Source organism: Periophthalmus magnuspinnatus, chromosome 4 (assembly GCF_009829125.3).
Source record: "Periophthalmus magnuspinnatus isolate fPerMag1 chromosome 4, fPerMag1.2.pri, whole genome shotgun sequence".
Classification (NCBI taxonomy): Eukaryota; Metazoa; Chordata; class Actinopteri; order Gobiiformes; family Gobiidae; genus Periophthalmus; species Periophthalmus magnuspinnatus.
Genome location: NC_047129.1, coordinates 33,580,779 through 33,603,178, shown reverse-complemented (window position 1 = coordinate 33,603,178; position 22,400 = coordinate 33,580,779). Strand labels below are relative to the sequence as shown.

The window sequence follows — 22,400 nt, the reverse complement described above, 5'->3', positions numbered from 1 at the left end:
CTTTATTCTCCAACACTTTGCCAAGAATCTCTAAAAAAAACACCTAATTTTGCCATGACTCAGACCCGGGACAGTCCGTAGTTTCCCCACAGCAGGAATAAGAGTCTAACAGGAGTCTAACAGGATTATAACCGGAGTTTAACCGGAGTATCTGTGTCATCTACCCCGCTGTTCATGTTTTGTCTGTGTTTTAAACTTTAAATCCATTTCGGGGCTTTTATTGTGAAGGCGTGGCTGTACCGGAAGCGCCTCTGTCCTGCCGCTAGCTTTAGCCTCCGGAGCTAACCCAGAGTCCGGTCAGCTGTGAAAATGTTACCGCTCTCCATCAAAGACGACGAGTACAAACCAGCCAAGTTCAACCTGCTGCTCAAGATTTCAGGATGGTTCAGGTAAAAATACAAAACTACAAACAACTTTATCCGCAAAAAGCGCAATACCTGTGATGCTAAATGCTAACGCGGCTATGTGCCAGCTGTTTGGGTGAATGATGGAATGCTAACAGCGGCTAACCGGCTAAACTCAACTAAACCTCACTAAAATGACTTCTTAAACACTTAAAATCACCCTGACAACAGTTTACAAATGTATCGGAATATGTTTTGGGTTGATAAAATGCTCAACGTTGTTTTTTATGTCCTATTTTCTGTCTAAAATCACAGTTTCTCATGTTTATTTTGGCATCTTTAGGTCCATCCTCGCAGACAAAACCTCCAGGAATCTGTTCTTTTTCCTGTGTCTGAATCTGTCCTTCGCCTTCGTGGAGCTGGCCTACGGGCTGTGGAGTAACAGGTAAGCCGGGAGAGGCGCAGGGGGAGCGGGAAGGAGGCGCAGGAGGAGCAGGAGGAGCAGGGGGAGCTGCGGTGCGTGGGTTTGGATGTGCCACGTAGGTCTAAGCTACTGTTCATTCACAAACAGCAGAGAGAAGCGTGACACACTAAAATAAAACAATATGTGTGAGTTATAAAAGAGGACACAGTGAGAATAACACAAACTATTTCAAACTTTAGGTCTAGACTTTGTTTTGTTCAATCTAATAATTTAACCCTTTACAATTCTGGGTCATCGCCTTTTGTTCTGACCTCTCCAAATTAAAATTATCACTATTATTGAACCTTCAGTCGTAAATACACAAGTTTAGGGTCTTTGTAAAGGTAACACGCTATAGTTTTACCCACAGGCGTCAGAATCACTGTGAGTTTGTCTGCTGCGCGTTTATACACTTTGGAACACACATAAAAAAAAAAAAAATCTTATTCTCACCTACGTTTTTTTGTTAAAATGAAGGTGTAGAAAGCTGCAGTAGGAGCTGGGGACAAAAATACATTATATCTCTACTAAAAATGTTGTTGACCTCTAATATTTTAAATTTAAGGACAATATCTATAAAAACTGAGATTTTTACAGCCAATTTATTATTAGTAAAATCCATCCAGGCGTTTTATGGAGGAAGTTTTGATGATTAAAAAACAAATTATTTCACATTGTCAAAGTTCTGTCTTGATTTTTGAGAAGAAAAATTAAAAACTAAATAATCATATGCACTTTTGCGCTTACTTTAAATTCTATACATTTCTGATAGTGTTTATGTCAATAGATAAAACGTCCAGAGCAAGAATCAGATACTAAACTAAATACTCGTTTGAGCAGGTATCGATACTAATCAACAATCGATACACATCAACAGGACAAAATGTGACCTTTCCTGTGTATGTTTATTGTCATTTTGAGCTTTATCAAAACCGATATAAGACCTAACTGTAACATAAACCATTATTTTTAGTTGAAAATTATATTCTATTACTAAGAAAGTAGCATTTTACTTTATCTTCATTCTGGTATCGTAATCGGTATCGAGTATTGAGTCAGTCCATTAGTAAAAGATGAAGTTTAAATCTGTCAACTGGACAAATCGTCGTAGGAGTGAAGTCGTTTCGAAGACTCAGTCCATTAGTTTTAAAACAGACTTTGTATTGTAAACCCTCAGTGCTTCCTTATCGTCTGTAATAAAAATATACTGGACAATAAATGGATCACATTAACATTTGGATCTTATGGAAACTAATGGGCTGCTATTAAAACGTCTGCTTCATTTTTTTTCACTACTATATTTGTGTAAAAATAATAATAATAAATACTTTGAGGAGTGTGGGACAAACGCAGGCTTGTTTGTCCCTTGTGCTTTGAAACGTCAACATGGAAGGATTAACCTAAATGTAACCAAACCAGTTCAAACATTCTGTCATTTGAGCCAACAAATGTTTGTACCTGATAAAAAAAGGTGGGAAAGAAACCAAAACCAACACTACGGCCACAGCAAGAGTCCGCTACAGTCAACAGTGTCGTGTAAGTACGACTGAACTCAGGAGTATTCCACCTAAAATGTCAAACTCAGACTCAGACAAGGAACAGACTCCATATTCAATACAGACTAAAGGAGGGCTAGAGGAGGCGTAAAGGAGGGCTAGAGGAGGGCTAGAGGAGGACTAGAGGAGGGCTAAAGCAGGACTAGAGGAGGGCTAGAGGAGGGCTAAAGGAGAGCTAGAGGAGGGCTAAAGGAGGGCTAAAGGAGAGCTAGAGGAGAGCTAGAGGAGAGCTAAAGGAGAGCTAAAGGAGGGCTAAAGGAGGGCTAGAGGAGGACTAGAGGAGGGCTAAAGGAGGGCTAAAGGAGAGCTAGAGGAGGGCTAAAGGAGAGCTAGAGGAGGGCTAAAGGAGGGCTAAAGGAGAGCTAGAGGAGGGCTAAAGGAGGGCTAAAGGAGAGCTAGAGGAGAGCTAGAGGAGAGCTAAAGGAGGGCTAAAGGAGAGCTAGAGGAGGGCTAAAGGAGAGCTAGAGGAGGGCTAAAGGAGGGCTAAAGGAGAGCTAGAGGAGGGCTAGAGGAGGGCTAAAGCAGGACTAAAGCGGAGGGCTAAAGCGGAGGGCTAAAGCGGAGGGCTAAAGCGGAGGGCTAAAGCGGAGGGCTAAAGCGGAGGGCTAAAGCGGAGGGCTAAAGCGGAGGACTAGAGCGGGACTAGAGCGGGACTAGAGCGGGACTAGAGCGGGACTTGAGCAGAAACCAGGTCAAAACCAGGGTCCAGGTCTAGTCTGACCTTCGTTGGTCTGATCCTCTAAAGACTGAGACACTGAGGAGTTGACTCAATACCAATTCCACCACTAAAGGGAAAATAAAACCCTCTGTCTTTAGACACTGTGCTGTTCCTCATTAAATGTTCTGTGTGTTCTATTCCATGTGTGTTTGTGTGTATATGTGTGTTTGTGTGTGTTTTATGTGTGTGTTTATGTGTTATATGTGTGTAATCCTCTGTGTGCAGTAGTTCAAACTGTAAACTCGTCTCTGTGTCTTTTACTTGTGAAACAGACACATCAGTATAAACAGATTCAACAAAGACTCATTTATGTCAGTGGGACTTTTTTAGTATCGATACCTGCGAATAATGATCTTCTAGTTTTGATACCAGTTTTAACATCGATTAGTGTCTGATTTTTGATACTTTTGACAGCGTTTTGTCCACATCTGACGTTGTGCCGTGACCATAAATAGAAGGACGGCGGGTTTGACCGTAAATGGAGAAATTAAACACTTTAAACTGGACCAAAGCTGTGACTAAATCTCATTCAGACACTTCCTTCCTCTTTGTGTTTGTTGCGATTTTGCCGTGAGCTCGTTATCACATGTAAACTACTACTGTTACCACGGTTACGCAAGACTTATCTGATAAACCCGTGTACCGTATAAACTTTACTGTGGACTTTTTATTTTTTTTTTTTACGCTTTTGTATTTTTCATAAAGTTCTGTGGAGGATATAAAGGCAAGGCAAGTTTAATTGTACAACACAAACCAATTCAAAGCGCTTTGCTGAATTAAAAAAATACATTAAAATCACAATACAACAAATCAAAACATAAATAATCATCAGAAAATTAACATTAAAGGAGAAAAGTGCAGAGAAACAGAACCGTTTGAGCCTGGATTTAAACACTGTCAAATGCAAAAACGGACCTGGAGTTGTGTTTTGTTTCATTCACACGTGTTTGAGTCGCACTTTATTATCAGTCTGTGACATCTCCAAAGATCAAAATGCGACGTTCCACCTTGTGATGTCATCAAGTGGTAGTTTTCAAGTTCAGCGGCTCCTCCTTTTTACCTTCAGTTCAGTCGAGATAAGTGGTAATTCCAGGAGCTGAAATGATCCAAATGATTCTAGAAATGAAGGTGTGTGGAGTTTAAAAACACAGCGGAGCACTTCCTGTATCACCACATGATGACATCACAAGGTGGAACAGCGTGTTTTCAGTTTTAAGAGAAGAACTCGACCTAAATCTGCAGGTTTGTTTGTGTGTGTGTGTTTTTTAACATGCTGGTTTTTTTTCTGTTTACGTCTCCAGTTTAGGTCTGATCTCGGACTCGTTCCACATGTTCTTCGACTGCACGGCGCTTTTGGCCGGACTCGCCGCGTCTGTGATCTCACGCTGGAGGTCCAACGACAGCTTCTCCTACGGGTGAGGCGGGGTAACACACACACACACACACACACGGGGAGGGCATCTGACGCACGGAGACAATTCAGAACTGGTTTGTACAGATCTAAACTACAGGGTCAGCGGCTTTTCCACAGAATAAGACCTCACGGAGACGCGGGGAGGGCATCTGACACGCAGCGTTTTCAGGACATGTTTGTGGAGGTGTAAAGTTCAGGTCTGGAGTCTCATCCGTCTCTCGTTGCAGATACGTGAGGGCGGAGGTTCTCGCCGGATTTGTAAACGGGCTGTTCCTGATCTTCACGGCGTTCTTCATTTTCTCTGAAGGAGTCGAGGTCAGTGCTGCCGTTTTTACCGTTTTTACCGTTTTTACCTCACGTTTGGTCATTTTACACGTTTAGGGCTATAGCTCTTCCTTCGACTGACACTTTGCAGCTGATGTCGTCAACGTTCCCTGGGGGGTGCGACGCTAACTGGGGGGCACTGCTCTGTCTGAAGCTCTGTTAGACTTTAACCTGAGTTTTGTTTTAACACAATCTGACACGAAGGAACTGATTTAGCTTCTTAACTGCAACACGTGAGATGGTTTGTGCTGTTAAACAAGTCCATCTCAAACATAACATGACACGCACACGCTACCTAGCATTAGCATTAGCATTACCCAACAGTTTTTAAAAAAATGTAAAATCAAACTCTTAAACAGGAGCTCAGACTCATCGCCGGCTGCTTAAAATATGCTCTTTAAATCCTTTTTGTATTTTTTTCTTCAGTTTTCAGACGATCTTAAAACCATTTGACAGCGTTTCCTAATGTGTGCGCTGCGTCTCCACGGTAACTGCTGAATATTCCACCATAGAGACGCATGTAGAACACAGCATCAGTAACGTTTTTTCATTTTAATATGTGCTCATCTTCCACAAAATGTTTCTTTATCCGTGTTAAATCCAGAAGTAAACTGTGTGACATAATAATTGTTGCGCTGTGATTATTGTGTTAATTTTGCGATATATTTAATAGCCGATTTAAAGCCACAGTATGTAACTTTCTTAATAGATTAAAGTGAATACATGTTGTAGTTTTCATTTTGGATGTGCTTAAAAACTTAACTTAAAAAAAATTAACTTAAAGAAAAAAAACAAAAGAAAAAAATAGAAAAACATGTCTTTACTGTGAGCGGGCTCGCATCTCCACAAACCCGACTCTTATTTGTCCTCCTCCTGCTCGTTTCCATGGAAATAATATTCCCTTGGCCGTAATCTTCTCCAGTGTGACTTAAAACGCGTCCGTCTCCCTGGAGAAAATTCCGACGTGTGGGTTAAACTTTTTTTATTTCCGTGGTCCGTCGTCCAGGCGCAGGTGCCACCTCCAGAAAGTTCCGCACTGTGTCTTTAAACTGATGATGATTCTCGCGTGTTTCCTCAGAGAGCTCTGGAGCCTCCCGACGTCCACCACGAGCGGCTGCTGCCCGTGTCCATCGCCGGACTCCTGGTCAATCTCGTGGGAATCTTTGTGTTTCAGCACGGAGGACACGGACACTCGCACGGAGGAGACGGAGGTGGGTGCAGCCTGCGTTTGACCCGTCCACCTGCGTCTGTGGGTTACACCTGTCAGGAGCAAATAGACCTATACACGAGGCCGATATTTGTACTTTTTAGAGTGTGCGTGGTATCGGCTTTAATACTTCAGCTCAGGCCAATATTGTTTTGGTTGATCTGCTGTTTAAAGAACATGAATAGAACAATTTAGGTCGTATTCACACTAGCACTGGTTAGTTCGCTTTAATCGAACTCTAGTTCTTTTGGCCACAAAGTCCGGTTCGTTTGGTCAGGTGTGAATGAGCAATCGAACTCTGATACGGTCCAAAAAAGCGAACTCTGGTCCGCCAAAAAACCTAGGTCTCGGTCCGGTTGAAGTGAACTCTGGTACGGTTCGAATGCAGATGTGAACGCCAAGCGGACCACGGGCCGCTCCAAAGACAGGAAGCGGATTACATGCAGAGCATTCTGGGTAAATAAAACCAAAACAAACACGGGTGCAAAGCTAGCAGAGCGGAGAAATGGCTCGTGGTCAGACGTGGAGTGAAGAGGAGGTAAAAGCCCTCGTAGAAATATGGTCTGACCAAAATATATGTCAGTTACTCGTGACCACGCACAAAAACAACGAGGTTTATAAATTAATAAGTGAAAAAATGAAAGCAGTAGGATTCCCCCGCACTGTAGCATTTTGTTTACATTTCCCTGCAGAAAAGAAGTTGCGTTGTATTGACCAATAGACGAGCGGCGTTTCTTCTTCATGGTTTTTTGTCTCGTTTCCTTCCATGGTTTTTGGTACAGCGCCACCACATGTGAAGGATTAGACAAGCTTCTCAAAAGGTTTGGTTCGTTTGACAAAAAGCAGTGTGAACCGCTCCAGTTGAAAAAGTTAACAATGTTTCAATTTTGGTCCCAAATCGAACCGAGTCTACTGGACTATTAGGTGTGAAAACGACCTTAAACACTTTAGTGCAAAGATAACTGCACAAAACATGACCCAGCTCTTAAATCTTTATGTTAAAAAAGACTGTGGGTGAGTTTATAGTGAATTTAAATTATAAAACTATATCAACCCAAAATATCAGCCGTCTGTTTCTCTGGATTCAAAACAATCGTCCATGGATAAAACCATCCGTTGGTCTGTGAGTGAGGTCTAGTCTTGGTCTAGTCTTGGTCTAGTCTTGGTCTAGTCTTGGTCTAGTCTTGGTCTAGTCTTGGTCTAGTCTTGGTCTAGTCTTGGTCTAGTCTTGTTCAGGACTTCAGCTGGAGCGTTTGACCCGCTGTGTGTGCGTTGGGTCGATGTTCTGCGCAGACGACTGTTTTTATCTTTGAAATGACCCGTCTCTGGTCCATCATTAAGGCTCCAGACTCTGCAGAGTCGGCGCCGACGAGACGGTGACGGTTTAACCTCGTGTGATGGACCCGTGTCGAAGTTTAACTGAGAAGAACTGTAAAAAAAAAAAATCAAAAATCAGACACTAATCGAACAGAAATGAACCTTTTCCTCAATCTGTTTACACTGATGTCGCATCAGAACAAGGATAAAACACAGACCCACGGGCCTGTGTGAACCTGAGCTCTGTTCTCTCTCTTTTCTCTTTCCTCTCTTCCCCTTCTTTCTTTCTTCTCTCTCCCTACATTCCTTTACCCTCCTTCTTTCCTCATCTTCTCTCTGTTCCTCCTCTTCCTCCCTCCTTTCTCTTTCTCCCCATTATGTTACCAGCTTCCTCTGCTACTATCCCTTCCCTTTCTCTCTCCCCTCTCCCTCCCACTCTCTCTCATCACCTCTTTCCCTCTCCTTCTCTCCTCCTTCCTCTTCTCTTCCTCTTCTCCTGAGTACAAGTATAAGACAAACTAGTGCACACCATGGACCTCTTTCTTTCTTTGTCTCTTTCTTTCTCTCTTTCTTTCCCTCTCTCTCTTTCCCCCTCTTTCTTCCTTTCCCTCTCTCTTTCTTCCTTTCCCTCTCTCTTTCTTCCTTTCCCTCTCTCTTTCTTCCTTTCCCTCTCTTTCTTTCTTTCCCTCTCTCTTTCTCTTCCCTCTCTCTTTCTTCCCTCATCTCCTCTTTCCCTCTCTCTTTCTCTTCCCTCATCTCCTCTTTCCCTCTCTCTTTCTCTTCCCTCATCTCCTCTTTCCCGCTCTCTTTCTCTTCCCTCATCTCCTCTTTCCCTCTTTCTCTTCTCTCTGTTCCTTCTCTTTCCTCTTCCCCTTTTCCTCCCTCCTTTCTCTTCCTCCCCATTGTTTTACCAGCTCCCTCTCCCACTATCCCTCTCCTCTCTCTCTCCTCCTCCCTCCCTCATCTCCTCTTTCCCTCTCCTTTCTCTCTCCTCCTCCCTCCCTCATCTCCTCTTTCCCTCTCCTTTCTCTCTCCTCCTCCCTCCCTCATCTCCTCTTTCCCTCTCCTTTCTCACTCCTCCTCCCTCCCTCATCTCCTCTTTCCCTCTCCTTCTCTCCTCCTCCTCCTCTCCTTCCTCTTCTCTTCTTCTTCATGTACAAGTATAAGACACACAGACGAGTACACACCGTGGACACACACACATATAACACACGTGGAAATCGCACAATGTCGTCTAAAGCACGTGTCAAACTCAAGGCCCGGGGGCCAAATGCGGCCCGCCAGGTCATTTTATGTGGCCCGTGAGAAGATAAACTAAAAGGCACGACTGTCATTTTAAAATACGTCTTTTCTGCTTTAATGTTTGCACTGACAATAAAATAATGAGACTTTCCCAGCAAGTGGAACTGAGAAATATTTGCAAATAATCATCACAAAATGTTCATGAAGAGGAAAATTGTCAGCGTGGAAGGAAGTTTGGAGGAAGAAAAGTGAAGGCGAATACAAGTTTGTGCTTTGAGGAGAAAAATCTGTGTGTTTTTTGTGTTATGAGGCGAAGTCGGTACAATCTACGGCGGCCATTTTGACACGAAACACGGAGCTAAGTGTGAAAAAGTTCGTCTGCAAGAAAAACAACAAATTGTCCAATAATTAAAAGTCTGTAAAAGTCCGTATTGTTTTAAAAATGTCAGTTTATCACAGAAACCGTTATTTAACAAGTTAAAAAAGCGATTACATTTATTTTACATGACATTTGTTTACATTTAGTGACATTTACATCTGGCCCTTGACGGCGGCCATTTTGCGGATGTGGCCCTCGGTGAAAATGAGTTTGACGCCCGCTGATCTAAAGAGTGTTTTTATCGCCATTGTGGTATCGGAATCGGTATCGGGTATCAAGTTTACTCCTTAGCGTCGGAATTTTAGCATCGTGTCCGTGCTAACCTCTGTTTCTGTTTGTCTCTGTCCAGGTCACGGTCACAGTCACTCTCTGTTCAACGGCAGCTTGAGCCACGCCCACTCGGAGAAGCACGGGGGACACGGGGGACACGGACACTCACACGGAGGAGGAGGAGGAGGAGAGGGGCACGGACACTCGCACGACCATCACGAGGAACACGGCCACTCGCACAGTCACGGAGGACACGGCCACAGCCACGACGACCACCAGTGCCACGGTAACGGCCGCCATTTTGAGGACTAAACTAAACATAAATGAAAAGCCCCGAGTCGCGATAACACACTCTGAGAAATATCACGATGAGCGATGATATTTGAAGTACTTTACACGACTGACACGAAGCACAGTAGTTTTTAAATGAGCCACAGATAAACGACATAATTATCAAAGTGATTTATTTATTCTACGCTCTAAAGTTCAAATATTTACCTTCTGACAGAAAAATGGAGAGAAATTATACAGAAATACATAAATACTGAGCCTCAAATTATAGTCCAGTCAAAACAACGTGACAACTGTGAAAAAATATGAAATATATTTTGTGGAATTATGGATTTAGTCAAATAAATTACCCTGATATTTTCATTAACTAAACTAGACTAAAACGTTACTATACTATACTATACTATACTATACTATACTATACTATACTATACTATACTATACTATACTATACTATACTATACTATACAACGTACTATTTATACAAAATGTTTAAGAAAATATCAAATCTGTAACTGGACATAAAGTTTTTGTCCAGTTACAGATTTGAAATGTTCTTTTACTGGATCAGACCTGGACGACTGAGGGATGAGACAGGTGTGTGAATGTGAGCGGGAGACAGGTGTGTGAATGTGAGTGGGAGACAGGTGTGTGAATGTGAGCGGGAGACAGGTGTGTGAGTGTGAGCGGGAGACGGGCGCGTGAATGTGAGCGGGAGACGGGTGTGTGAATGTGAGCGGGAGACAGGTGTGTGAATGTGAGCGTGAGACAGGTGTGTGAGTGTGAGCGGGAGACAGGTGTGTGAATGTGACAGGTGTGTGAATGTGACAGGTGTGTGAATGTGACAGGTGTGTGAATGTGACAGGTGTGTGAATGTGACAGGTGTGTGAGTGTGAGCGGGAGACAGGTGTGTGCATGTGAGCGGGAGACAGGTGTGTGAATGTGACAGGTGTGTGAATGTGACAGGTGTGTGAGTGTGAGCGGGAGACAGGTGTGTGAATGTGAGCGTGAGACAGGTGTGTGAATGCGAGCGGGAGACAGGTGTGTGAATGTGAGCGGGAGACAGGTGTGTGCGAATGCGAGCGGGAGACGGCCTCACTAAAGTCACAAAGTTTCGTGTTCTCTTAGAAATTCTCTGTGAAATTCTCTGTATAAAGGGGTGACAGAAGCTCAGCTGGTCGAGTGTTTGCCCACTGACCCACAGGTTGCCGGTTCAAATCCTGCCTCCCACAGATGAATGATGTTGTTGTGTCTTTAGGCCACCCCCCCCTCGCCCCAGTGTGTGTGCGCACTGGTGTGTGAACGTGTGTGTGTGTGAATGGGTGAGTGGTTTCTCGCTGTAAAATGCTTTGAGCCTTGAAAAACGTTGTATCCCCAGAATTCTGCACATTCTCACATTTTATTTTTGTCCCGAATCACAAACCTTTTCAGAATATTTTATTAATAAAGCTTTTTTTTTTTCTAGATGAACCTCTGACACCAGGAAAAGGCTCCAGCAAACAGATTCTACAAGGTGAGACTGAACTAATATTTCAATAACTCACTTTTTACTCCCTTTTTGTGTTTTGTTTTTTTATTTAATTCAAAACCACTACGCAGTGATTCTCAGTGTGACCACCAGAGGGAGCTCACGTGTCACTTTACTGCCTCCACAAATCTGTTCAGTTCATCTTAAACAGTTTTTAGTGATCCAAAGTTCCTCCTCGCTGACCTGACGTATTCAAAGCATCCTGATGATTCACCATGATGAGTTTATAAGCACTTTTCACGGCTTTCACAGACCAACGTGGAATTTTGCAGAGATGGTAAAGCTAACAACGAACATGCTAACACACATTTTGCTCAAATACATGGAAAATATCAGGTACAGGGGCTTTTTAAGGAAGCAGTTTTTACCCAGCAGTTTATGAGTCTGAACTGGGTATGAACTGGGTATGAACTGGGTCTGAACTGGGTCTGAACTGGGTATGAACTGGGTCTGAACCGGGTCTGAACCGGGTCTGAACCGGGTCTGAACCGGGTCTGAACCATACTGACACGTTTCAACAAAAAACTGCAGATTTCTTGTTTTATTTTCGGTGTCATTCAAAGCTCTTTTTCCTCGTGTCTTCTTGTTTTGAGCGTCTTCGCGTTGTGTCTCGTCCAGGCGTCCTGCTGCACATCATCGCGGACACGCTGGGCAGTATCGGAGTCATTATTTCGGCCATTTTGATGCAAAAATATGACCTGATGATCGCAGACCCCATCTGCTCCATGCTCATCGCTCTGCTCATCGGAGTCAGGTAACGCTTTCACTGTTCACGTGAGAATATAGTTTATACGTCACGGGTTTTCATGTTTCTGTAAAATCTGACTTGGTTTGGTTTGAGAAGGAACCTGTGATAAATATTTTACGTCACTTAAAGGACAAATCACACAAAACTGACTCTCGAGAGGTTTAAGTGACGTTCTAAAGCCGTTAACGCGTCAAAAACAGACCTGGAGTTGTGTTTTTTTGTTTCATTCACACATGTTTAACACACAAATAAACCTGCGTATTTGGGCCGAGTTCTTCTCTCAAACCGAAAACACTCCGTTCCACCTGGTGATGTCATCGTGTGGTGATACAGGAAGTACTCCGCTGTGTTTTTAAACTCCGCACGCCTTCATTTATAGAATCATTCGGATCATTTTAGCGACTGAACTGAAGGTAAAAGGAGCTGTTCACTTTGAAAACTACCACTTTATTACATCTACAGAGCTCAAAACGCTCTGTTCCACCTTGTGATGTCATCAAGTGTTACTGAAACACGTGCGAATGACAAAAAACACGGCTCCGGGTCTGTTTTTGACGCGTTAACATCTTTAGAACCTGACTTAAACCTCACAGGAGTCAGTTTCGTGTAATAATACAGGACGTATGATCTGAGACGACGCAAACGGCTCACTCCAGCTGCTACTCGCTAAATGAAAGACAAAAAGAGACAAAAAATCCCAGCTGCGTTACTCGGTGTGGTCATGTGGTCCAAGCCCCGCCTCCTCTGGTTTTCTATAGGCTGTAATTTGCCGTGTCAGTCATCAGAGCGCAGCCACATGTGAACCAAAGCATCTGTCTGAGGTCTGGGCACATGTTCAGGCCAAAGGTGGTAATTTATAACCTGGTCAGACGTTTTACTTCAAAAAGTCTTATTTTAGTTTGAAAATCCCACTATTCACTTCACGTGTCCACAGTGAATCTGGGCCGGGGGGACTGGGCCGGGGGGACTGGGCCTTGAGTAAATCGGGTCTGAACCAAGGACAGAACCACAACTTATTCAGGTTTAAACCCGGTCTAAACTTTTTTAAGAGGTTATTTAGAAAAATTATCCCATCAAAACGTTCCTGAAGAGGTTTTAGAGTCATCCATGCACGTTTGCGTAATCTAGAGATCTCTCCCGGGCCATATTCAAACCCTCCTTACGGTTAGCTGTAAGATTCTGTACGAGGCTCCGCCCACAAACCTACATCACCCATGCTCCCATAAATATACAAGAACATGATGGAAAACTGTACACTACGACTTCACAAACCTGATGTGATGTGCAGTAGTTTCTTTAATACTCCATAGAAGTAAAATATTAAACAGGTCTCGGTTAAACCCCAGAGCTCTATAAACGTTCTCATGTTTCCTCTGAAATTTAAACCAGTTTCTGAAAACATCACATAAGTAAATCACGCCGCAATCAGGCCGAAACCTGGCCGAAACCGGGTCAAAACCAGGCCGAAAACCGGGTCAAAACCAGGCCGAAACTGGGTCAAAACCAGGCCGAAAACCAGGTCAAAACCAGGCAGAAACCTGGTCAAACATCCTGCACTTTCCCTCAAAACCTCAAAATGATTTAAATAAACTCCTAAATTCTCGATTAAACTCAGAGGAAACGTGAGAGTTTATCAAATATTTAAACCACTCACTGAAAACGACTCATTTATAAAATCCTCTAAAGTAAAACAGGTCTGAACCGGGACTGGACCACAGACTGAACCGGGACTGGGCCGAGGACTGGGCCGAGGACTGGGCCGAGGACTGGGCCGAGGACTGGGCCGAGGACTGGACCACAGACTGGACCACAGACTGGACCACAGACTGGGCCGAGGATTGGGGCGAGGACTGGGCCGAGGACTGGACCACAGACTGGACCACAGACTGGACCACAGACTGGACCACGGACTGGACCACAGACTGGGCCGAGGACTGGGCCGAGGACTGGACCACAGACTGGGCCGAGGACTGGGCCGAAGACTGACTGGACCACAGACTGGGCCACGGACTGACTGGACCACAGACTGGGCCAAGGACTGGACAGAGGTCCCGCGGCGGTCCTGCTGGTTCCCGCTGGTTCCCGCTGGTTCTTGCTGGTTCCGGCTGGTTCCGGCTGGTTCCTGCTGGTTCCTGCTGGTTCCTGCTGGTTCCTGCTGGTTCCTGCTGGTTCCTGCTGGTTCCTCTGTGATAAACGTTCTCTTGTTTCCTCATATTTAAATGACTCTGAAAACGTCTCTTTTCTAAATTCCTCTAAAGTCCAAACTACATTCTTCTCAAAGTGCTCGAGTCTTCGCTCCGTCCAAACCTCGACGCAGAGACGTGGCTCGAGTTTAACCAAACAAATGGTCGGACTTCCCAGAATGCTCTGGGGTTATTCACTGTGATCGAAGAGGTTTTGTATCAGTCAGCAGAAAAGCAAAGGAGCCGCGGAGATGTGGTCAGAGGAGAGAGCGAGGGACCGCAGGAGATGGAACGGAGGGAGAGAAGAGAGAGAGGGGGGGGAGAAGAGAGAGCGAGGGACCGCAGGAGATGGAACGGAGGGAGAGAAGAGAGAGCGAGGGACCGCAGGAGATGGAACGGAGGGAGAGAGGGGGGAGAGGGGGGGGAAGAGAGAGCGACGGACCGCAGGAGATGGAACGGAGGGAGAGAAGAGAGAGAGGGGGGGGAAGAGAGAGCGACGGACCGCAGGAGATGGAACGGAGGGAGAGAAGAGGGGAGAGGAGAGAGCGAGGGACCGCAGGAGATGGAACGGAGGGAGAGAGGGGGGAGAGGAGAGAGCAACGGATCGCAGGAGATGGAACGGAGGGAGAGAGAGGGAGAGAGGGGGGAGAGGAGAGAGCGACGGACTGCAGGAGATGGAACGGAGGGAGAGAGGGAGGAGAGAGAGAGGGACCGCAGGAGATGGAACGGAGGGAGAGAGGGGAGAGGAGAGAGCGACGGACTGCAGGAGATGGAAAGGAGGGAGAGAAGAGGGGAGAGGAGAGAGAGAGAGAGAGAGAGAGAGGGATGGACCGCAGGAGATGGAACGGAGGGAGAGAGGGGGGAGAGGAGAGAGAGGAGAGAGAGAGGGACCGCAGGAGATGGAACGGAGGGACAGAAGAGGAAGAGAGAAGACGTGAAGTAGATGAAAGAGTAGGGTCGTCAGAAGTATCGAAAAATCAGGTTCTAAGTCCTGTCTTAGTCCCCGTCTTAGTCCCCGTCTTAGTCCCCGTCTTAGTCCCCGTCTTAGTCCCCGTCTTAGTCCCCGTCTTAGTCCCCGTCTTAGTCCCCGTCTTAGTCCCCGTCTTAGTCCCGGGTTAGTCCTGATCCCAGATACTCTGTATTTGACCCGTCCTTCAGCGTATCAGACACAGACGAGTTTACACCATGGACCTACTGCACACTGAGGATTACACACATAGAACACACACACATAGAACACACATAGAACACACACATAGAACACACACATAGAACACACACACACATAGAACACACACACATAGAACACACATAAAACACATAGAACACACACACATAAAACACATAGAACACACACAGAACACACACATAGAACACACACATAGAACACACACATAGAACACACATAGAACACACACACACATAGAACACACACATAGAACACACACATAGAACACACATAGGACACACACACAGAACACACACACATAGAACACACATAGAACACACATAAAACACATAGAACACACACACATAAAACACATAGAACACACACAGAACACACACATAGAACACACACATAGAACACACACATAGAACACACATAGAACACACACACACATAGAACACACACATAGAACACACACACATAGAACACACATAGAACACACACACATAGAACACACACACACAGAACACACACACAGAACACACACACAGAACACACACACATAGAACACACATAGGACACAGACACATAGAACACACATAGGACACACACACATAGAACACACACACATAGAACACACACACACAGAACACACACACAGAACACACACACATGGAACACACACACATAGAACACACACACAGAACACACACACATAGAACACACACATAGAACACACACAGAACACACACACATAGAACACACATTCACACAGCACATTCTGTCTAAAGAGTTTTTATCGTGGGATCGGGATCAGTATCGAGTATCGAGTATCGAGTCTGTTCCATCAAAATCAAGTTTGAAATTTTAGTAGGTGAGAGGAACCACAAGAAATGAAACAAGAGAGAGACTGAGACGGAGAGAGGGAGGAGGAGGAGGAGGAGGGGAGGAAGAACGAGATGTGGTCACTGAGAAGAGGGCCAGGAACCACAAGAATTGGACTGAAAGAGAGAGAGAGAGAGAGATCAGTCAGAAGAGTGAGAGTAAATACTTCAGATGGAATAATGGAGGAAAGGAGGGAGGAGAGAAAAGCCAGAAGCAGTGATGGAATGAAAGGGGAGAGGGAGACGGAGGGGGAGAGAAGAGAGGTGGTCAGTTAGTAGAAGGGTTAGAAGAACCACAAGAGCTGGAAAAGATGGAAAAGAGGAGGGAGAGTAAAGGAGGAGGAGGAGGTCATTGTAAAGAGGGTTAGAGGAACCACATGATGAGTTGGAAATGATGCGGAGAAGAGAGAGAGAGAGGGAAGAGTCCTCCTGTTTGACGAAGGAGAAGAGCTCAAAAAACAGGAGCGAGAGAAAGAGCGAGCGGAGGAGGAGGAGAACGTGGTCAGTGGCGTCGTAATGAGCCAAAACCAGAAGAATTTAGTGCAGAAGGATCGAGAGAAGAAAGAGAAACCACAGAGGAGAGAAACAGACGACTGAAACTGACTCAGAGAAAAACTCAATGAATCAAGAGAAACGTGTTTAAGAAAGTGTCACGAAAACAACAGGACCAGACCAAGAAGCAGTTTTAAAATATTATTACTTTTATTAAAATGATTCTACAACTGACATTTAGTAGAAAGAAAACACAGAATACACAGTTTAAAGGGGCAGTGTCACACAAACTGACTCTTATGAGCTTTAAGTCGTGTTATAATGTCATTAATGTGTCAAAAACACACTGGAGTTGTGTTTTGTTTCATTCTCACGTGTTTGAGTCGCACTTTATTATCAGTCTGTTTACATCTCCAAAGCTCAAAATGCGACGTTCCACCTTGTGATGTCATCAAGTGGTAGTTTTCAAAGTGAACAGCTCCTCCTTTTTACCTTCAGTTCAGTCGAGATAAGCGGCAACTCCAGATTCGCTGAAATGATCCAAATGATTCTAGAAATGAAGGTGTGTGTGGAGTTTAAAAAGCACTTCCTGTTTCACCACTTGATGACATCACCAGGTGGAGCAGAGTGTTTTCAGTTTGAGAGATGAACTCAGCCCAAATCCGCAGAGTGAGTTTGTGCGTTGAACTTGTGTGAATGAAACAAAACACGACTCTTCATATCGTTGACCCTTTTTGTCCCTTCTCTCCTCCCGTAGTGTGGTGCCGCTGCTCAAAGAGTCCATCGGAATCCTCATGCAGAGAACGCCGCCATCTTTAGACCACGCCCTCCCCGAGTGCTATCAAAGAGTGAGTACTACACTACCCATAATGCCCTGCCCGACTGCTATCAAAGAGTGAATACTACACTACCCATAATGCCCTGCCCGAGTGCTATCAGAGTGAGTACTACACTACCCATAATGCCCTGCCCGACTGCTATCAAAGAGCATACAGCTTTACACATAAAAGAACTACATTTCCCATAATGCTTTGTGTTTCTGATGAATATCTGTAGGACATAAACAGATGGATACTTGCGTGTTTATTTGTGCGGTCAAAGTTAAAGCGTTGACACGTGTGATTTATCGAAACACGTTTGAAGACGCCGCGCCAGCTCGATAGCTCGCACATCATCATTAGAGTCAGTTACAGACGCAAGCGGCGATAAAGGGCCTTCATTCATAGCATTTTCAAAACAATAAAAGGTAATGGTGATGTAAATGTGTGAGCGTTTAATGCCCCATAGAAGTACAATAACCCTCTTTAAAAATCTGTAAACAATGTGATTAATGCATGACCCTCTCTCCCTGACCTCTGACCTCTGACCTCTGCTTCAGGTGCAGCAGCTCCAGGGCGTGTATAACCTACAGGACCCACACTTCTGGACTCTCTGCACAGACGTTTACATCGGCACCATCAAACTCCTCGTGTCTCCAGACGCCGACACAAGATGGATACAGAGCCAAGCACACAACATATTTACACAGGTACACAACAAAACACGACATATTTACACAGGTACACAACATATTTACACAGGTACACAACAAAACACGACATATTTACACAGGTACACAACATATTTACACAGGTACACAACAAAACACAACATATTTACACAGGTACACAACATATTTACACAGGTACACAACAAAACACGACATATTTACACAGGTACACAACATATTTACACAGGTACACAACAAAACACGACATATTTACACAGGTACACAACAAAACACAACATATTTACACAGGTACACAACAAAACACAACATATTTACACAGGTACACAACATATTTACACAGGTACACAACAAAACACGACATATTTACACAGGTACACAACATATTTACACAGGTACACAACAAAACACGACATATTTACACAGGTACACAACAAAACACAACATATTTACACAGGTACACAACAAAACACGACATATTTACACAGGTACACAACAAAACACGACATTTTACACAGGTACACAACAAAACACGACATATTTACACAGGTACACAACATATTTACACAGGTACACAACAAAACACGACATATTTACACAGGTACACAACAAAACAACATATTGTTGATGACATCAGCAGGTGAAAAAAGTCACATGACTATGACATCATCACATTGTAGATTTATGGTTGACAGACGACAGTGACCGATATGAGACACTACAGTGTGAACAGCTCCTGCTCTGACCTTTGACTGATGTGGATGTCTGGACATGGAGCTAGCGTCTCGCGGTGTTAGCGTCTCGCGGTGTTAGCGTCTTGCGGTGTTAGCGTCTCGCGGTGTTAGCGTCTCGCGGTGTTAGCGTCTCGCGGTGTTAGCGTAGCTGTAGTTTGACTGATGCTTTTAAAATCTTAAATGTGATTATTTCTGCTTCCGCTCGATTATCTCGTCACTACAGTCTGCAGCTCGTCTGGAAAAATCAACCGACCGCTGCCACAAAGTGAAATGGAAACACGTCTGTCGGCCAAGTTTAAGACTTTGTTTGTACGACGAAGACGACGTTTAAACAGAACGACTTTAGAGCAGTCTGTCCTGACTCAGTCCTGCTCTAGTCCTGATTCAGTCCTGCTTTAGTCCTGATTCAGTCCTGCTCTAGTCCTGATTCAGTCCTGCTTTAGTCCTGATTCAGTCCTGCTCTAGTCCTGATTCAACAGTCCTGGCTCAGATCTGGCTCACTGTGGCACCATTAAACCAGATGCCCTTTCTAGCACAATTCTTCCCAAGTTGTGTTTCCCCTTAGAGCGAATAGTTTTTCTCTTTTTAAATTAAAATAAATCAGTGTATTTATAACAGGTCTAAACCAGGACTAAAACCAGGGCTAAAAGTGGACCAGATCAGGACTAAACTTGGACCGAATCAGGATTAAACCTGGACCGGATCAGGACTAAACCTGGACCGGATCAGGACTAAACCTGGACCGGATCAGGACTAAACCTGGACCGGATCAGGACTAAACCTGGGTCTAAACTTGGACCGGATCAGGACTAAACCTGGACCGGATCAGGACTAAACCTGGGTCTAAACTTGGACCGGATCAGGACTAAACCTGGGTCTAAACCTGGACCGGATCAGGACTAAACCTGGGTCTAAACTTGGACCGGATCAGGACTAAACCTGGACCGGATCAGGACTAAACTTGGACCGGACCAGGACTAAACCTGGACCGGATCAGGACTAAAAGTGGACCGGACCAGGACTAAACCCCTCTCTCTCTCTCCCCAGGCGGGCGTCCGACAGCTCTACGTTCAGATCGATATTGCCGCCATGTGAAGCCCCGCCCCCTTCCTCCTATTGGACCAAAGCCTGACCTTTGACCTGCCTGACCTCGGGCGGGGTCGGACTCTCAGGAGGTCATGTGATCAGGTGGGAGGGGCTTAAACTGTGATGAACTCTGAGGCTCCTCCCACTTCTCTTGTTTCTATTCCGGTTTTACTCAAGAACCAAGTCTGGATTTTTTTATTGAGGCAACGTTGGTAGAAAATTTAAAATGTGAATGGAAGTCGATGATGAAAGTGTTTTAATTTTCTTTTGTATATTTTTTGTTTAAATGCATCAGTCCTGTTATCTTTTTACACGAGGTCCTTTATTTCTTTTTTACGTACCTCTCTAAAGCACACGTGTGTTGGGTCAAGTGTCTTGCCCAAGGACACAACATTGAGCAGTGACCAGAGCTGGAATCAAACACAGACCTTTGTGTCAGAGTTTAATGATCTGCACTTCAGTGTTTTATAAGGAAGGAACAATATGAGGGACGACAAATCCAGATTTAGACCAGGGTTAGACCTGGTTCAGACCTGGGTTAGTCCAGGTTTAGACCAGATTTAGACCAGATTTAGACCAGGGTTAGACCTGGTTCAGACCTGGGTTAGTCCAGGTTTAGACCAGATTTAGACCAGGGTTAGACCAGGGTTTGACCAGTTTTAGTCCTGGTTTAGACCTGGGTTAATCCAGGTTTAGACCAGATTTAGACTAGATTTAGACCAGGGTTAGACCAGGGTTAGACCAGATTTAGACCAGATTTAGACCAGATTTAGACCAGATTTAGACCAGATTTAGACCAGATTTAGGCCAGGTTTAGGCCAGGTTTAGGCCAGATTTAGACCAGGGTTAGACCTGGTTCAGACCTGGGTTAGTACAGGTTTAGACCAGATTTAGACCAGATTTAGACCAGATTTAGACCAGTTTTAGTCCTGGTTTAGACCTGGGTTAGTCCAGGTTTAGACTAGATTTAGACCAGGGTTAGACCAGGGTTTGACCAGTTTTAGTCCTGGTTTAGTCTTGGTTTAGACCAGATTTAGACCTGAGTTAGTGCTGGTTTAGTCCTGGTTTAGTCCTGGTTTAGTCCTGGGTTAGACCTGGTTTAGATCTGAGTTAGTCCAGATTTAAGGGACATTTACATTTCACATCAAAACTGTGAGTAAACCCAAGACTAGTCCTGATGTAGTTCTGGTCTAGTCGAGGTTTAAAGTGTGAACACGGCCTTGGACCTGGTTCAGACCTGGTTCAGACCTGGTTCAGACCTGGTTCAGACCTGGTCCAGACCTGGGATAGTCCTCGTATAGTCTGGGTTAGTCCTTGTTTCCCGGTTTAGTCAGTATTTAATGTCGGTTTAGTCCTGGTTTCACTTACGGTACCATAAAGTTTGTCGTCCCAGTAATGAACGACTTTTGAAATGACACGGTTTTTGTTGTAAATTGTATTGTTTTAATTAATTTATATTTCGTTTTATCAGATCTTCTTGCGCCTGTGTTCGCCTTGTGTCAGTATCTTTATTAAGTTTAAATTTCACCAAACTGTGAGTCTCGTGTCCCGTCGGCTTCCATTCACGTTTCCTCCGTTTCTTCATCTCAAAGCGACGATTTTTGTTTTATTTCCGTTGTACGCGTCATCAGAGCGAGACGTGGCTTCCTCTGGACTCCGCCCCCCTCCAGTCTATCCCGGTGCAGTGCATTCTGGGTAAAAAGTGCCTTCATTCAGAGACAATCGGAGTCGCTCTTGTTTTTATCTGGGACCAATTTTAATTTTTTTTTTACTGTGCCAAAACCATGTGACCAAATGATGAGCAGGTTTTCAATGTAACTGTTCTGTCCACACAGCGACGATTAAAGACGAGACCAGTGTGAGCTGTCGTGTTTATTATGATTATACAGAGTTACAGCGCGGAAAATGTCACAAAGGTCGTGACCCAGGACTCGAGCCAGGACCCAGGACTCGAGCCAGGACCCAGGACTCAGGACCCAGAACCCAGAACCACACGGCGACGATTAAAGACGAGACCAGTGTGAGCTGTCGTGTTTATTATGATTATACAGAGTTACAGCGTGGAAAATGTCACAAAGGTCGTGACCCAGGACTCGAGCCAGGACTCAGGACTCGAACCAGGGCTCGGGACTCGAACCAGGGCTCGGGACTCGAACCAGGGCTCGGGACTCAGGACTCGAACCAGGGCTTGGGACTCGAACCAGGGCTCGGGACTCGAACCAGGGCTCGGGACTCAGGACTCGAACCAGGGCTCGGGACTCGAACCAGGACTCGAACCAGGACTCAGGACTCGAACCAGGACCCAGGACTCAGAACCACACGACGGCGACTAGAGACGAGACCAGTGTGAGCTGTTGTGTTTATTATGATTATACAGAGTTACAGCGTGGAAAATGTCACAAAGGTCGTGACCCAGGACTCGAACCAGGACCCACGACTCGAACCAGGAATCAGGACTCGAACCAGGAACCAGGACTCGAACCAGGGCCCGAACCAGGGCCCAGGACTCGAACCAGGACCCAGGACTCGAACCAGGACCCAGGAC

The 22,400-nt window shown here is 44.9% G+C and overlaps 2 protein-coding genes across 3 annotated transcripts in view; one reads left to right on the top strand and one right to left on the bottom strand.

Moving 5' to 3' along the window:
- Positions 1-22,400, bottom strand: part of LOC117370340 (transcription factor JunD) — a 176,831-nt gene that overhangs the window by 133,993 nt on the left and 20,438 nt on the right. The window lies entirely within an intron of this gene.
- Positions 219-21,712, top strand: slc30a7 (solute carrier family 30 member 7). 2 transcript variants are annotated; one of them, XM_033964778.2, is made up of 11 exons: positions 219-389; positions 688-789; positions 4,383-4,496; positions 4,723-4,810; positions 5,898-6,030; positions 9,314-9,520; positions 10,991-11,038; positions 11,672-11,807; positions 17,286-17,376; positions 17,907-18,056; positions 19,817-21,712. In XM_033964778.2, exons 1-11 carry the CDS (start codon positions 310-312, stop codon positions 19,862-19,864), a joined length of 1,197 nt encoding a protein of 398 aa, XP_033820669.1. In that variant the 5' UTR covers positions 219-309; the 3' UTR covers positions 19,865-21,712. The 2 variants fall into 2 exon arrangements, with proteins under 2 accessions (XP_033820669.1, XP_055077178.1); XM_055221203.1 differs by having other exon boundaries at positions 220-389; positions 9,425-9,520; positions 19,817-21,706.

Excerpts from the sequence above, each read along its gene's own strand:
- slc30a7 (XM_033964778.2), top strand. The coding sequence starts at position 310 with ATGTTACCGCTCTCCATCAAAGACGACGAGTACAAACCAGCCAAGTTC. Across the intron at positions 9,521-10,990 it reads CGACGACCACCAGTGCCACG|ATGAACCTCTGACACCAGGA; the intron begins GTAACGGCCGCC and ends TTTTTTTTCTAG. Across the intron at positions 18,057-19,816 it reads CACACAACATATTTACACAG|GCGGGCGTCCGACAGCTCTA; the intron begins GTACACAACAAA and ends CTCTCTCCCCAG.